Here is a 16,458-nt window from a genome sequence, read left to right as displayed (position 1 = left end):
TGCAAGCCCAATACAGTCTGCAAACTCTTACTGCTGCTACTGGACATCAAATGAAATGTGTACAGAGAAAGAGCAGAATTTCTAAAGCTGCATGAACAGCATATACACAATATAATTTTCAAGCCTTCTTAAAAAGGGAACTAGATGGTTTGAAAAAGCGTAAGTTACTAAATTAATATAGTCTTTGTATGGCATACCCACCTCCCTTTCCATAAAACTCCTAACAAATTATTTCAACTCTGACAGGAACATTTTATTTAAAACATAAATATTAAGAAAGGCTTTAGGAAATAGTAAGTAGTTACAACTCATTTTTATCACATACAAGCTCTATGTAAAATGGCATATTTTAAGAAAGACTGCAACACTAAAGGTTGTATGGAATAACTCCTTTGGGTGAGGATAGCTGCACCTATTTTTCAGTTTGCAGGACCGCTGAAAAGCTTAAGCCTAGACTCATATGACCTAGTTGTTGTCATCAAAGCAATCTTGTCATGTGACATTTCACATGCCAATCCCCAAAACAGTTGATCATTACAGATAAACAGAGACAAGTTTGTAACAAAGAATTGCATAGTTTTACAACTGTATAAAAAAAGTAATGTTTTTTTAATCTGTGATGGAGGAAGAACACCTGTTGTCTGAGAAGACCAGCAATCAAAAAGCCAAGGAATTCTTGAAGCTACAAAAAATAAGAAAAAATACAGTTTGGTAAAACCATCAGTCTTCTTCCATGTTTAAGGTGCATTAAGATGGAGGCTGCCAAAGATCACATTTTTATTCCTATCTCACACTTCTTATGCAAGTTCCAATTTTGAGTCTGTACTCACAAAATCCTCTACAGCTTTGCAACTAGGAGTAAAAAAAATTTAAAAATATTACAATGACTCTGCATATTACAAAAAATCTGCAAATATTTTGGTAACTCTGAATAGCACTTTACAATTTACATCAACACCTGCCAACTTCATTGTCTCTCAAACCTACGAAGCCTTTGCCTTCTTATTTCCTCTTCTGAATGCTGCTCAGGTGGAAACCAAAAACCATAGGGTCGCCGCTCATTATTGTATGTTGCTCCACCAGAATCTACAAGACAATGGAAAACAACTGTTGTTTTGTTCTGTAATATGAGAAAAAGGCACACACATCCTGCAATTCAAAGCATCACAATGCAAAGGAAACAGTGAGTTGAATGTTTCCAATTCGATAGTTTCGGGGAAACCACAGCTTCCAGCAACTGCTCTTGAAGACGACGAAATAAAAACCAAACCAACAAACCAAGACAAACCAACAAACCACAACCAAAAGAACGCTCAAACAACTAACAAGTATTAACCTGGAAGTTCACTTTTCATGATCCCTACTCGATACAGTAAACTCCAGACTGTTCAACTATTTAAACGTCCTCAGTAGTCAGTTCTGGCAAAATAGGCTTTTGGTTTTGCTTTTAGTACTGCAGTCCAACGTGGGCTCATCCATACCACTCCCACCCTTAGTTGGCAGCAAGCAATTTCAGAAATAAACTACACATGGCCACTTCGCTAGAGAGAACTGTAAGCAAATTAGTCTGAGCAGAAACAGCACACCAAGACCTAGCACCCCAAGCGAAGACAACAACAGGCTATTTCAACAGCTCTCCAGAATCCAAGTTAAGTCACCGAGCAAAGAAACAATGAAAAGTGTGTGGTTATACACCACCTCAACTGAAACAAAAACAAGAGACTGCCTTCTGAGCACTGGTACAGGATAAGCAAATTAGCTTTAAAGAGAACACAACCACCTCTGTACCACTTGGTATTTTCAGCTCAGGATCTCATTTGAGTTAGCAGAAGTGAATATGGAAAACCAGAAGTAAGTTCTGTGCTGCTATGTCCACCTTCAAGATGACTTTCAAATAGGGCTGCATCCCATATCAGAAATTGTTTGCAGCAAAACACATCGGGCCTGTTCACATGGCATGAAGCCAGGAGGTCTGGCTTGCAAAGAGGCTCTGTCCTTTTCTGATCCAACCACAAAAGCACTTGAGTTTGTATCGGTACTCATCAATAAATGTGCAATTCTGTCAAAATATTAGAACATGTTCAGAATTTTCCTTTTTGTGTTTGCCAAAAAGTCAAACTCTTGGAAAACGCTTCCAGAGAGAACTATAGCTGCTCAAACTCTGACAGGCAGCAATATTAACATAAATGTTTATGAAATGAGATGTACTGTTTAATGGGATTTTTCAAATCCATATTAACATACAGGAAATCAATTGAATGTATATTTTAGTATTTTACCTTCAGCTTGTCCCTGTGTCTCAACTTGCTTGAGATAAATTTGAAAAATACTTAAGCTGTTACTCTGCCTCTGAAAACACTACATCATTATTTGACAAATATTGTTCAAAATATTATAGAAAGCTAACACGTATTGGAAGTCCTAGAGCGCGGCACAGGGTACATTACTGCAATGCTTCTCAACTTGTCTAAAAACAATTTAGCTAATATAATCTGCAGCATGGGCAGAATGGTTTTCATTAACAAAAAATCATTAAGCTGAACTGAATGTTCGTTTACTGCGATTATTCCCTTATTTTACTTTGTTTCTTACACAGGAAGGTTTGTTTGAAAAGAAAAACCACAGAGTTGTTTTACTGTGTCCTACTGACCACAAGCTGAGAAAAAACCCACAGGCTTACAATAGTTTGTAACCCAATGAACATTCATGTAGAAATTAAAAACCCCAATAGCTTCAGATTGGAAGGCATAAAGCAAGGTGGTCGGTAGACATCAGATCCTTTCGTAATAGTGCAGAAACGTGTCTGGACAAAAAAAGTAAAAAGGCTCGAGAAAGTTCAAGAAATCTCTTAAAGTCGACATTTATGAATTGTAGACACATACTGGAATACAAATGAATGTACGTATTTATCTTATTCATCATTTATGAGTAAGTAAAGAAATTGTTAAACAACACTGAATTAATTACAACATTCTCAACCATGTTTATTTTGTCATGGAAAGCAAATTTATGAGAAATCACTGACTTTTTTTTTAATGGTATGTAATATCTGGGGTGAATAAATGGCAAAGAAAATCAGCAAGTTAAAGGCTTTTTACAGTGTTGTTTATATAATAATATAACATCAATAAAAATCCTAGTATTTTCTTTATATTTTGACTTTTCATTAGTATATTTTAAATACAAACAACAGCTGAACGATACATATTTTGATATATGAAGAGTAATATAGTCAAGACCCTGATCGTACAAATGGCTGCACCACACAGGATCAAAACTGCATCGTAATGCTGAAGTTTTTTGGGTTTTTTTGTTGTTGTTGTTTTTTTAAATCATCATAATTAAGAAAAGATTCACATTTAATTTTTTTTTTTTTCTGTAGTGACCTTGTCAAATATCAAGGTTTCTCATTAAAACACTTATTTTTCTATATAGCATCCCTGGTTAGTTTTTATTTGAGAAATCAGATACCGCTTATACAGTCAATATGAGTACTGGTAGAGTCCCCATAAAATATGCTCAACACTTCAAATATAAACGTGCTTTAATAAATAAAAAGAGACGTTATAAAACAAGATGCAAAATGCTCCCTTATACGTTAACCCAAAAATAAAAAACTGACAATGCATTTTGAAAAGCTTTATGATCAAGGAAATATATTTTATACCAAACAATATGGTATAAGGAGGAGTAAAGTTGTCTGGATGTGAAGGCTTAAATACAAGTATTTGTATAGGTATGAATACATTTACATTATCCTGTTACCCAAAATGGTTCCCTGACACCTTTTTTTCTTTTTTAATTACAATAGAAACATCAGTGAAATAACACCTTTATCTAACCAAAATACTTATAAAGCCATAGTGTTCAGGAACGGTAATGAGGCCACTGCTACTACTGAAACACCCTAGACTTGTGTGCAAGAAAGGAACACAATCTTTTCACATCAGCAAAACACTTTAAATACAATCTTAAAATTCATTAGTCTTGAAGTATTTAAAAACGGCAATAACACCAGATCATAGACAAAATGAAGTTATATAGTACAAAAAAGTTAGAACAAAACACTAACCCACACATAGCACATTTTAAATTAATTTTACTGTGAGCTAGAACTGTGTTCTGTGAATGTGGAAGACTGAGACCCTCCACACCTTTCCTGTCACTCTGGGGCACGTGGGGCGGGTGTTACTAAGTCTACAATTACACGACTTCAGACCAAAACAAGAAAACCACTGTAATAGCAACTGGTTTAACTAAACCTGTATTAGTGTAATACAGATAAAGCTTAAATAACCTTAAACATTGTCATCCACCTGTTAAATAAACATGCTTATCTTGCCTAAGACACTTACTGCGGTTCAGCACCAGAGCACACTCTGCTGAAACTACTGTTCCCCACAGGCACAATGTACAATGCATTAAGCACCGGTTCAAAGGGTACCCAGCGTGTCACAGTCAGAAACGTGATTCATCACAGACACGGTCCGAGCTGAAGGTGACACCACTGCCTGTCCTCCCTTTTGCAGGTATTTCTTTCACCCCTCAGCTGAGAGAGCCGAGACTGTGCTGCACCTAGGAGAGCAGACGCACGCAGCTCGCCAGCTTGGATGGCCCGTGCTGGCGCAGCGCGTGCGCCCAGCCTTGCCTCCTGGTCTTCCTTCTGCGCCTGAGCTGCGCCAAGACTCACTGGAGGAACAGCTTGTACAGTAACCATGGCAACAACTTTGGAAAGACAACTGTAAACTGTTTATGCTGAACCATGAGACCATTTTTACTAGATAAAAAAACAACACAGATTTGCAGATTGTTACTCAAATTTGCACTCTTTTTCTTGGGTTTAAAAAAATACAGAAAAACAAAAGATACTGAGCAGAAGTCTTCTCAAGTCAAAAGACAATTAACAAGGGGAGTCCCTCAAGAGACTGTAGTGTTTGTCATACTCTCTTGGTTCCAGTCAAGTTCCAAGTCTTGGAATCAAATTACTGGCATGTTCAACACAGTTGTTCTAAAAATCTAACTTCCCAATCTGATAATAAGGCAGAAAGAAAAATATAACTCCATATGAGACTATTAGCCATACCTTATTGGATATTAGACTTTGCACTGAAAATTCTGCACCCAGCATCAATCCTTCTGATTCTCAAGAAACACCTCTGGTTTATATCTTAAATTCTGTTACCTGCTTTGATTTTTACAATTAACAGATCGCAGGCAAACTACTGTCTCAGTTCTGAAATTTCTGAAATTCTGACACAGCAGATATTGCCTATAAAGAGCTTACTGAACAGTATTTCTCGTTTAGAACAAGAAAATATATTCTAAATTCTACACAAACAGACAGCGCATAGCAAACTCAAGCAACAATAAATGCAAGGAGTTAAGACTGTCTTACTGGATAGAAGTCTTTCAAATGAAAGACTTAGCTGTGCAATACACATACATTTCAGTTCTGTTCTCACACAGTTCTGGGAACTACTAACTTGCCACAGTGGACAATGCCCAAAACCTCCTTACAGACTTTATGATAGCAGCAGGAAACTTGAACATTTCAATGTGCTTTTTGGAGTCACATTCAACACATTTATGAAGTAAACCCTGACTTCCATTTTATCAGTTAACTGATGCTGAATAGTTCGCCTTACTTGTAACGGGTCATTTGCAAGTAAAAGATTATTTCAAATTAAGTACTATCACACTGAGTACTTTCCTAGGACAATCAGGACAGATTAGTATTCCTGTTCATTCTTCAATTAAATCACATTTATTTTGTTAAAAGACAAAATTGACAAAAACTTGAATATTAAAAAAAAGTTTGGCTTCTGTCACTATACTCGTTGCATGATGTATTTGAAAAAATAGGGCATAATCACAAGACAAAATTTAAGACTTTTTTTTCAATTTATTTTTCCATATGCTAGTGATGTTAAAGCATAGGCAGCTATCACTACTGGACAAGCAGCACAAGTTTCTACTGTGGACTTTCAAAGCCCACCTTAAACCAAATCAGCCACATGGTCAGTCTCCAGAAGTGCCCTACCCACCAGAAACTAGTCACAAAAACAAATGTCAGAAACAGAAAAGGTGTCACCAAAGAGGCATGAGTTGATCCTATTTAAGCTTCAGCCTTATTTTTTCCAAAGAGTTTCACATTTGAAGCACCATTTTCAAAGATCTAATCATCTTGTACTGAAAAGCAAAGCTAGAGAGTATTACATGCTGAATTGCTCTAAGCAATTCAGAGAGAGAGGCTTGAGAAGCAATTTAATAGTCAAGGAATACACCTTATAACCCATGCAGGTCCACAGGCTCTAGTAAAGGATGCCAAGGCTAACAGCTGCAACTGGGCCACTGTTTCTCTCCTTCAAGAAACAAACCAAGAGAGGGCACATATTAGCTTGCAGTATTGAAGTCACACTTTTAATCATGCACATGACTCCATTAGCAAGCAACACGGTGGTTAAATAACGTGACCTTACAGCCTTGCACTGTGTCTTGGCAGGGAGGCAGCCAGAGCTGGGCCTGGGGACACGGCTCGCTCACCCAGCCGATGGCACCAGAGCCATGCAGGCTGCCATGGAAATTAGGACAAATATCAGCCAACAAAGTATTCTGCCTTGTAAGCAGAATCAGGGTTATTTTGAAACAGATGGGCTCTAGAGAAGCTGCTGCGCTGAATATAATAAAGTTGTTTATTGTCTGGCTGGTTTGAAACACGGGGATTATTTGCCATCATCTAGCCGTTTCTGTCACATCAGGTTTCATCAAAAGGAAAGCAAAGTGAAAGCCACTGGAATACATACATACTTTTTTCCTTACTAAACCAGTCCTAAATTCAGAACTTAACTTGCTGTTGTATACAGTGCTTTGCAGCAGAATGTCTGTCCTGACAAGACCAACTGCATAACCAACATCTTAACGCTGAAGCTGAACAGCTAACACAGCTATCTTCTACACAAGAATCTTCTAAATTTTGCCTGTCTTGTTATCAAGTAAAATTTGTTTAGTGTCTTTCTCATTTTATGCATCTGCAATACAACACTGCCAACCGCGGACACACACACCACACTCGTAAGGTTTTCACTGTAACAGTGATCTGCTCAAAGCCCCTTTCCCCAGATATTTTTCACACGCTCTCAGCACTTCAAATACTAAAATACAGCTACCAGGTGCACGATCTAGAAGAGCAGACAGGAAGAGGTGAAAAAACTAATGTCATTAGTGACAACAATTCATCATTTACAATATTTCAGTGGAAATGTGAAGGAAAGTATCGATTTTTCTAGTGTCAGCTGATACTAGAAAACAAATAAACCAACCCCAAAAGCCCAAAGACAACTCCTGTTTCCCAAAGAATGCACACAGTTGAAAGGATGTACTCAACATCACTGGAATTAGAAGTTCTAGCTACATCAGTCTAATAGATGATTCAGAACCGCTCTTCTGAATATGACATGTGAACCTCCAGCCAAACCCCCTGCAAATGCAAATGCAAGCAGACCACCCCACAAAGCAGCACACAGGTTTCAGAGGAACACCAGAGACTGATCTGGCTGTGCCACAGTAAGCCTTGTTTGACAGCAAAGCCAAACTTATGCAGTCAGCTGGCAGCGCAAATGGGCCATCCATTTAGTCTGCACCTATAGCTGCCCTCTAATCATCCAGATCAGGCCAATTTGAAATATGCCATCCTGTAATAATAATACCTGTAGAATGACTGTGAAGTGTGCATTTTTTGCTCCTCTGCATGAAATTCAGCATAAGGAAGAAAAATCAGCCGGTCATCTTACAGGGTGAGCCAAACAGACAAAATCTCCACAAAATCTCTAGTTCTGCTTGTAGTACCAGCCACAGAAGTGTTACATCAAATACACTCACTGATTTTTCCTCCTCTCTGAAGTAATGGCCCTAGTTTTAGGTTAGATAATAGAATTCGCAAGAGTTCCTGTAAGCTTCAGGAAGAATTTATCAAGCTATCAAACTGTGAAAGTCTGACTGGCAGAAATATGCAATTAGGTCTTTGGTAAATACTGATGCTGCCAGATAAAAGCTAAGTGTAGCAAATAAATAGTGAGAGTATTACAAAGCAGCACTTCTGTATTTCTTTTTCATGCTAGCTTTAGTTGTGTTAAAGAATCTAGAATCTTTCAGTTGAGTAGCTTACAATTTTCAGTATCACCATCTGCCCTGGCACTAGTGAACATGGTATCCATACAAAAAACAAACCTATAGACTTTCATACCATACAAAGAACAAACACTTCCCATTCCCAAAAAGCTCTTACTTTTCTGGAAGCTTTGTTGTAGAAGATAATCACAGACAAGCGATAATCTCTTTTCAACATAGCAAGTACCACACTGCTAATCAAAATGTAGAAAGCCCTGATCTGGATGACAAGACTGGTCTGTGCCAAGAGAGAGCCCTTAACAGTAGTCTTGGATATAATAATTTGATGTCCAAGTGTACACAAAGATAATCCTGGCTTTGATTTTCCCAGCCTTTGAAAGGTGTGAAAGATGAGATTTCTACCCTTAGCAGAACCAAGGTCCAGTTATCATCATAGTTTGTAGCAAACTCATTGAGGGATTTCCTCCATTTTCTTGAAACAATGTTTTTTGCAGCCAACAGGTTGCTCGCTCCAAGACTGTTAGATTGGGTCCCCACAAATGCAGGACTGTTAGGATGATCTCATGTAAACACCACCATTTTATACAGCTTAATTGCCTCACAGCATCTTCTGTATTACTATGTCATTTGATTACATAACAGATTGCCAGCATCTTGCCTATGTCATTGTCAAAGGAGTAAGAGAGATGCTGTATTCATTGGCCTAAGAGCTCACAGATCTGGCAAGCTCTTCCAATCCTTTTTCTCAGAACTGTTTCAAGCCTAAAGATAGCTTACACCATCACCAAAGCTAAGATGTTTGTTCAGCCTCTTCAAACCTTTCTTCCAGGGAATACAGACAGTACAGAGCATCTGTCTTTTTTCCCTTAGGTGCCCTTCCTGTGGCTACCAAAAAAAAAGGTTACTTTTCTCCTCCTGAAATTAAGAAAATGGAAATATGAAAAAATGTATGGGCAGATGACCACATATGGAACCCTCCAGTACAGACCTCCTCAACAAAAGTGCTGTAGATGTCCTTTGGGGGTCCCAGAATGACATCCTTCAAGAAACAGATCAAGACTGTTAAAATAGGTGCAAAAGATTTATAGTTTATTTATCAATACTACTAAGCAATAGTGGTTTGAAAATATTTGATCAAATATCGTAACAACTTGCTTGGCTTTCAATTATAACAGTTTCATATAATGTATTTCTTCCACCAATAGTATAGCCCTGTTAACTATGTTTATAATGCCAAGATATAATTAAAAGTTCACAATTCTGCTCTTGGGCATGCTACAGGTTCCATTCAGTGTGCCACCCTGCCACATCTGTGTCATACACTTGGCTTACCTTGCTTTTTAATATGAAATACCAATGTTTAATGTATACTATTTGAGAAAACGGGAGTTCTCTCAAGTTTATAAACATCACAACATAAAAATTTTATGCATAATCAACAAGATATTTTTGATGCATATGGAATTGGAAGAAGTGGAGAGCAGGGAAAAGCTAGAATCAAATGCCCAGTGTTGCTATAGTCCTTCTATAACTTCGAACCAATTAGTAGTCAAGTCTTAAGGTTTGTTTAACCAACTACCTTCTGATTTATTGAGTTGTACAGAGAATCCTGAGGAAAGGCAGTTCATATGCGACATCATTTTTCCTCCCCTCATACTTTAGAAGGACTCAGAAGCTTCCAGAAAGAGTTGGGGCGAACAACTCACAGCAGCCTTTTCACTGTTTCATGTTGCACTAGAAGCCAGACAGGAACTACAACTGAAAAAACTCGCAAAATGGCAAATCTGCTTTTATTCTCTCATCTCCTTCCGTCTGCAAAATGCAGACATGCTACACAGCCTGACACATTTGGCTTTTAGCATTTATCACTGTCCAATTTTTTCCTACTCAGCTCCAAGCAGACCACATTTCATAGCCTACGCTATTGTTTCTAACACTGCCCTTTAAGTTTCTGTCAATGTATGAAAGAATTTTGTCATGCTATGAAGCAAACTATTCTTCCTGGTGCTGGTGCTAATATTTCTCATGCCTGTAACAAACTGGTGAAGAAGAGAAACGGAAATCTAACCTTGGTTTCTGTGCTGTGCTTTGGAATAGCTGACAAATGAAAAATCAAATTAGCAAGAAATCAGTTGTGGCTAATGAAGTTAGAAGGGAAGTAATATACAATGAATCCAAACACAACTGGATTGTTAGAAGAGCAAGCGAGACAAGTCTTGAACATAGAGTCTCTCTCTCTCTCTCATTTTTGAAAGAAGAGACGATAAAATTGAGAAACACACAAAACCATTCCCTCCAAAAGTTCCAGGAGGACCTCTGGTTAGGAGAAGACATTGCTAAGAGTTAATATGGGTATCTTAATGCCTTCATACATGAGGATTTTTCTATTTTTTCAATCACGCTTCAAAGTCTTATCTCTGTTATATTGGTATCACCAAAGTAACTAACTCTTGTTAAAGTAACAGAAGTTGTTATAAGCACATTGGTAACATTTTTCGACTAGAGACCATCAGTCAGTGCCTCAGAATAATCCAAAACCTTACTGCACAGTCAGACCACACACTTGCAACAAATCATAGAATCATAGAATGGTTTGGGTTAGAAGGGACCTTGAAGACCATCTAGTTCCACCCCTGCTGCCATGGGCAGGGACACCTTCCACCAGACTAGGTTGCTCCAAGCCCCATCCAGCCTGGCCTTGAACACTGCCAGGGAGGGGGCAGCCACAGCTGCTCTGGGCAACCTGTTCCAGTGTCTCACCACCCTCACAGTAAAGAACTTCTTCCTAATATCTAATCTAAATCTCCCCTCTTTCAGTTTGAAACAGTTCCTCCTCGTCCTATCACTGCACTCCCTGATAAAGAGTCCCTCCCCAGCTCTCCCGTAGGCCCCCTTTAAGCACTGGAAGGCCACTGTAAGGTCTCCCCAGACCCTTCTCTTCTCCAGGCTGAACAACCCCAGCTCTCTCAGCCTGTCCTCACAGGGAGGTGCTCCAGCCTCCTGATCATCTTCTTGGCCTCCTCTGGACCTGCTCGAGCAGGTCTGTGCACTTCTTATGCTGGGAGCCCCAGAGCTGGATACAGCCCTGCAGGTGGGGTCTCACCAGAGCAGAGTAGAGAAGTAAAACCACCTCCCTCGCCCTGCTGGCCACGCTGCTCTTGATGCAGCCCAGGATGTGATTTGCTTTCTGGGCTGTGAGCACACATTGCTGGCTCATATCCAGTTTTTCATCCACCAACACCCCCAAGTCCTTCTCCCCAGGGCTGCTCTCGATCCACTCATCCCCCAGCCTGTGTCTGTGCTTGGGATTGCCCCGACCCAGAGGCAGGACCTCGCACTTGGCCTTGTTGAACTTCATGAGGTTTGCACAGGGCCACCTCTCCAGCCTGTCAAGGTCCCTCTGGATGGCATCCCTTCCCTCCAGCGTTTTGACCGCACCACACAGCTTGGTGTCATCAGCAAACTTGCTGAGGATGCACTCAATCCCGCTGTCCATGTTGCTGACAAAGATGTTAAACAGCACCAGTCCCAACACCAGCCCCTGAGGAACACCACTCATCACTGGTCTCCACTTGAACACTGAGACATTGACCATGACTCTCTGAGTGCAACCATCCAGCCAACTCCTTATCCACCAAGTGGTGCATCTGTCAAATCCACGTCTCTCCAATTTAGAGACAAGTATGTCATGTGGGACAGTGTCAAATGCTTTGTACGAGCCCACGCAGATGATGTCAGTTGCTCCTCCCTTATATCCACCATCGCTGTAACCCGACCATAGAAGGCCACCAGATTTGTCAGGCACCATTTTCCCTTAGTAAAACCATGTTGGCTGTCACCAACCGCCTCTTTATTTTCCATGTGCCTTAGCATAGTTTCCAGGAGGATCTGCTCCATGATCTTGCCAGGCACAGAGGTAAGACTGGGTGGCCTGTAGCTCCCAGGGTCTTCCTTTTTTCCCCTTTTTAAATATGGGGGTTATGTTTACTCTTTTCCAGTCACCTGGAACTTCACTGGACTGCCACGACTTCTCAAATACGATGGATAGTGGCTTAGCCACTTCATCTGCCAGTTCCCTCAGGACCTGCGGATGCATCTCATCAGGTGCCATGGACTTGTGCATCTTCAGGTTCCTTAGATGGTCTTGAACCTGATCTTCTCCTACAGCGGGTGTTTCTTCATTCTCCCTGTCCTGCCTTTGCCCTCTTTGACTTGGGCGGTGTAGCTGGAGCACTTGCTGGCAAAGATGGAGGCAAAGAAATTGTTGAGTACCTTGGCCTTCTCCATATCCCAGGTAACCAGGTCTCCCATTTCCTTCTGGAGAGGGCCCAGGTTTTCCCTAGTCCTCCTTCTATCACCAATGTACCTATAGAAGTTTTTCTTGTTGGCCTTGATATCTGTGGCCAGATTTAATTCTGCCAGGGCCTTGGCTTTCCTAACCTGATCCCTGTCTGCTCGGTTAATTTCTCTGTATTCCTCCCAGGCTACCTGTCCTTGTTTCCACCCTCTGTAGGCTTCCTTTTTTTTTTGTTTGAGTTTGTCCAGGAGCTTCTTGTTCATCCACGCAGGTCTCCTGGAATTTTTGCCTGACTTCTTCTTTGTCAGGATGCATTGCTCCTGAGCTTGAAGGAGGTGATCCTTGAATATTAACCAGCTTTCTTGGGCTCCTCTTCCCTCCAGGGCTGTATCCCAAGGTATTCTGCCAAGCAGTTCCCTGAAGAGGCCAAAGCCTGCTCTCCTGAAGTCCAGGGTAGTGAGCTTGCTGTGCGCCCTCCTCGCTGCCCTAAGGATCTTGAACTCCACCATCTCATGGTCACTGCAGCCAAGGCTGCCCTTGAGCTTCACATTCCCCACCAGCCCCTCCTTCTTGGTGAGAACAAGGTCCAGCATAGCATCTCTCATCGCTGGCTGCTCTACCACTTGGAGAAGGAAGTTATCATCAACGCATTCCAAGAACCTCCTGGATTACTTATGCCCTGCTGTGTTGTCCCTCCCAACAGATATCGGGGTGGTTGAAGTCCTCCATGAGGACCAAGGCTTGTGAACATGAGGCTGCTCCTACCTGTCTATAGAGGGCCTCATTCGCTCAGTCTTCCTGGTCGGGTGGCCTGTAGCAGACCCCCACTATTACGTCACCTGTGCCTGCCATCCCATTTTCCTAATGTCCAATCTGAACTTCCCCTGATGCAGCTTCATTCCATTTCCTTGTGTCCTTATCACTGGACAGCAGAGAGATCAGCACCTCCCCCTCCACTGCCCCCTGTGAGGATGTTGTAGACTGCTATGAGGTCCTCCCTCAGCCTTGCTTTCTCTTCTCTAAGCTGAACAAGCCAAGTGACCTCAACCGCTCCTTTTAAGTCTTGCCCTTGAGGCTGTTTCACCATGTTGGTCACAGTCCTCTGGACACACTCAAATAGCCTGTCCTCCTTATATTGAGCCACCCAAATCTGCACACAGTACTTGAGGTGTGGCCACACCAGTGCATTGCAGAGCAGGACAATCACCTCCCTTGATGGGCTAGCTATACTGTGCTTGATGCACCCCAGGACACAGTTGTCCCTTTTTGCTACCAGGGAACACAGCTGACTCTCATTCAACTTGCTGTGAACCCAGACTCCCAGATCTCTTTCCACAGGGCTGCACTCCAGCCTCTCATCACCTGAGTTGTATGTATAACCAGGACTGCCCTGTCCCAGATGGAGAATCAGGCGCTTGCTCTCGTTAAATTTATTACTGTTGGTGATCGCCCAGCTCTCTAGTCTATCCAGATCTTTTTGTAAGACACTGCCCATTCTGCTGTTATCTGACATACCTGAGCATCATCCCAACAAAATAAACATAACTTATTATACACATTTAATGTCCTTGTTCATAAGTCCATTTCCTCCCAATTTTTATCCCTCTGAAATCTATACTGCATTGTGAAGTTATGTCAATTTTCCCCTTTGACCTCTCCTCCTCTTACGTATTAATTCATATTTTTCTTTGACTATTCCCTTTGTTTTTTCTTGATCAAGTTTCTCAAGACAACTAAACTGGTATTATTTCTTGAGGTTTAGTGTTAGAAGGGTCATTAAGAAATTACAATTTTTAAACCCAGAATTTAAATATCCTTTCCTCTTTACAGAGCCTATTTGAAATTATTAATACTTGTTAAGATCTGTATTTATAATCTATTAAAAAGAACTTGAATTAAAATAACAAGAATTAAGCAATATATGCTTACTGCAACAGGTCAGCCAGAGCGCTATGGAGACCACTTGCTCAGATCCTAAGATCAGAATCTGACAACAGCTTCTACTTTAAAATATCAAAAATTTCGTGTGGAGCTCATGCTGCTAAGAGATTTTTCCATTTCAGTTTATTCAGTTATCAACTTGTTCATCCAAAGAAATAAAGCAGAAAATGAAAAGGAAATCTTTATATTCATCTTCACATAACTAAAAATGAAAAAAGTGCTACCTAATGAGTCACAGCAGCTCCAAAAATCCTGAATACCATCAGGATCAGTAATAATTTTGGCAAATTATTTAATTACAAACAGCAATTCCTTTATTAAAAAGGGCAAATGGGCTTTGTTTTTCCACTTTAAACTGTTGTTAAAGGTATCCTGAAACTTAACCAGATACTTGTTTTTTCAACTGAATTCTAATTTTGATGCAAACACTGCTTCATATGAAGTTGATGTTAAAAAGTATTGAGTAAATGCATTATTCATCCTTTATAGTATCATCAGTCATATCAATGTGTTAAAAACACGATTAAATGAACATTTAAGCTATGTAATTACTTAAATGAATAAAGACAAAAAGTACCATATTATGCTGATCTCAATCACCATTTTTCCCTCCTTGAAAAAACACATTCAAAGCTAGATTTAAATTATTCCAGGTCCATCAAACCTATGTGCTAGCCACACCTTTTCATACATGGTATTACTTATCCTCTGCCAAGTCACTGAAAGACTTAACAAGTGCAGACATTCACTATCATCTTGCAGTGCTCTAACTGTGAACCATATCTGACATACCCAACTGAGACTATGATGTCTAACGAAACCTTTGCAGAAAGGATCAGATCTGTCTGTACTTAAGCTTGCTAAATGTAACCAACTGCATTAGCAGAACTTCTTGAGCTAATGAAACAAAGACTTTGTGATCAGAGCTGGCTCATGTCCAACCAGTTTTCGGGGCAACCTGAGCTTGCTCACATATATCTACAAGACTGCACAATCAGATTAGGTTGAACATGAAAGACAAAACTGTCCCATATATTCCTTTTGAGCATAATCTAAAACCTACTCCTGCAGACTGACAACAGCAGGGAATCTATGTAATGCTCAAAATAATTACAGATTTATTTTTAAATGCAAGCTAGAGACTCCAGATAGAAAACAGAAAGCATAGAAGACAAGCAAAACAGAACACAGTTGGTGTTAGGACCACAAGGATGCAGCCATGATGTTGGCCAACAAAACATAACATGGAGATACATAGTTTTCTTGAAACTACTAGAAATGACTGATTTATTCAGCCAGACATCAGAAAAAAGGCTCAGAACATCATTTTTAAGATAGTCCCAATGAACAAAATGTAAACTATACCCAGCCTATAGAATTAATCCAATGATAAAACAGTAAGAGTTAAAATAGTAAATCATGGGTAAATCTAAGATTAGGAATATTCATGGACCTTAGTTTACCACTAAAAGCATCCCCAGACTGAGTTTGTTAACATTCGTAAGAATCTTAATATATATAATCACACTTGGAAAAAAAACTACTTTGTTTTTCCTTTACTGCATTTCTGCTTGCCTAATAAAGACACACAGCAAAGAAACTCTGAACAATACCCATTTCCCAATGCCAAGACTAAGAAACCCAGATGGATGGATGGAGACACCAGTGCAGGCTGGAGCCACTGCACAGCAAATACTACTTTCTCCCAAGTGAATGAGTGTGCTTTTATGCAGCCCACACACAGCTTCTTCTAATTATGCCCACAGCTGTTAAGCAGAACTGCCTGTTCTCCAGCAAGGTGACCCTGCCAAACCCACTGTGAAAGGAACAACATTTGTTCCTTTAAGAAAAAGTTCCATTTACTGAGGGGAAAAAAACCCAAAAAACCCAAAAAACCCAAAATCCAGAGACCACAGAAGTCAGTGAAAAGACACACATTTGTGTCACTGAGCCTTGGATCAAGACTGCAAGAACAGCCTCTACCTCCATATGCAAACCATGATTTTATAATAGATGTAGTGTGACTATAAGAAACTAGCTACAGTCAAAGATTTAACTATTTTTTTTAATAAAGTGTTTTCTTCCTATTTTAA

General features: G+C 40.1%; 1 protein-coding gene across 1 annotated transcript in view; it reads right to left on the bottom strand.

The window, feature by feature from the left end:
- Nucleotides 1-590: 590 nt before the first annotated feature.
- Nucleotides 591-16,458, bottom strand: part of RHBDD1 (rhomboid domain containing 1) — a 49,084-nt gene continuing 33,216 nt past the window's right edge. Inside the window, exon 8 of the mRNA XM_086467944.1 lies at nucleotides 591-1,086. Coding sequence (XP_086324070.1) covers nucleotides 968-1,086 — 119 coding nt within the window. The 3' untranslated portion in view covers nucleotides 591-967. The remainder of the gene's footprint in view (nucleotides 1,087-16,458) is intronic.

This window comes from Leptosomus discolor, chromosome 7, assembly GCF_034619465.1.
Source record: "Leptosomus discolor isolate bLepDis1 chromosome 7, bLepDis1.hap2, whole genome shotgun sequence".
NCBI lineage: Eukaryota > Metazoa > Chordata > Aves > Leptosomiformes > Leptosomidae > Leptosomus > Leptosomus discolor.
The sequence above is the reverse complement of the archived record's forward strand: the minus strand, read 5'-3'. Positions and strand labels throughout refer to the sequence as shown.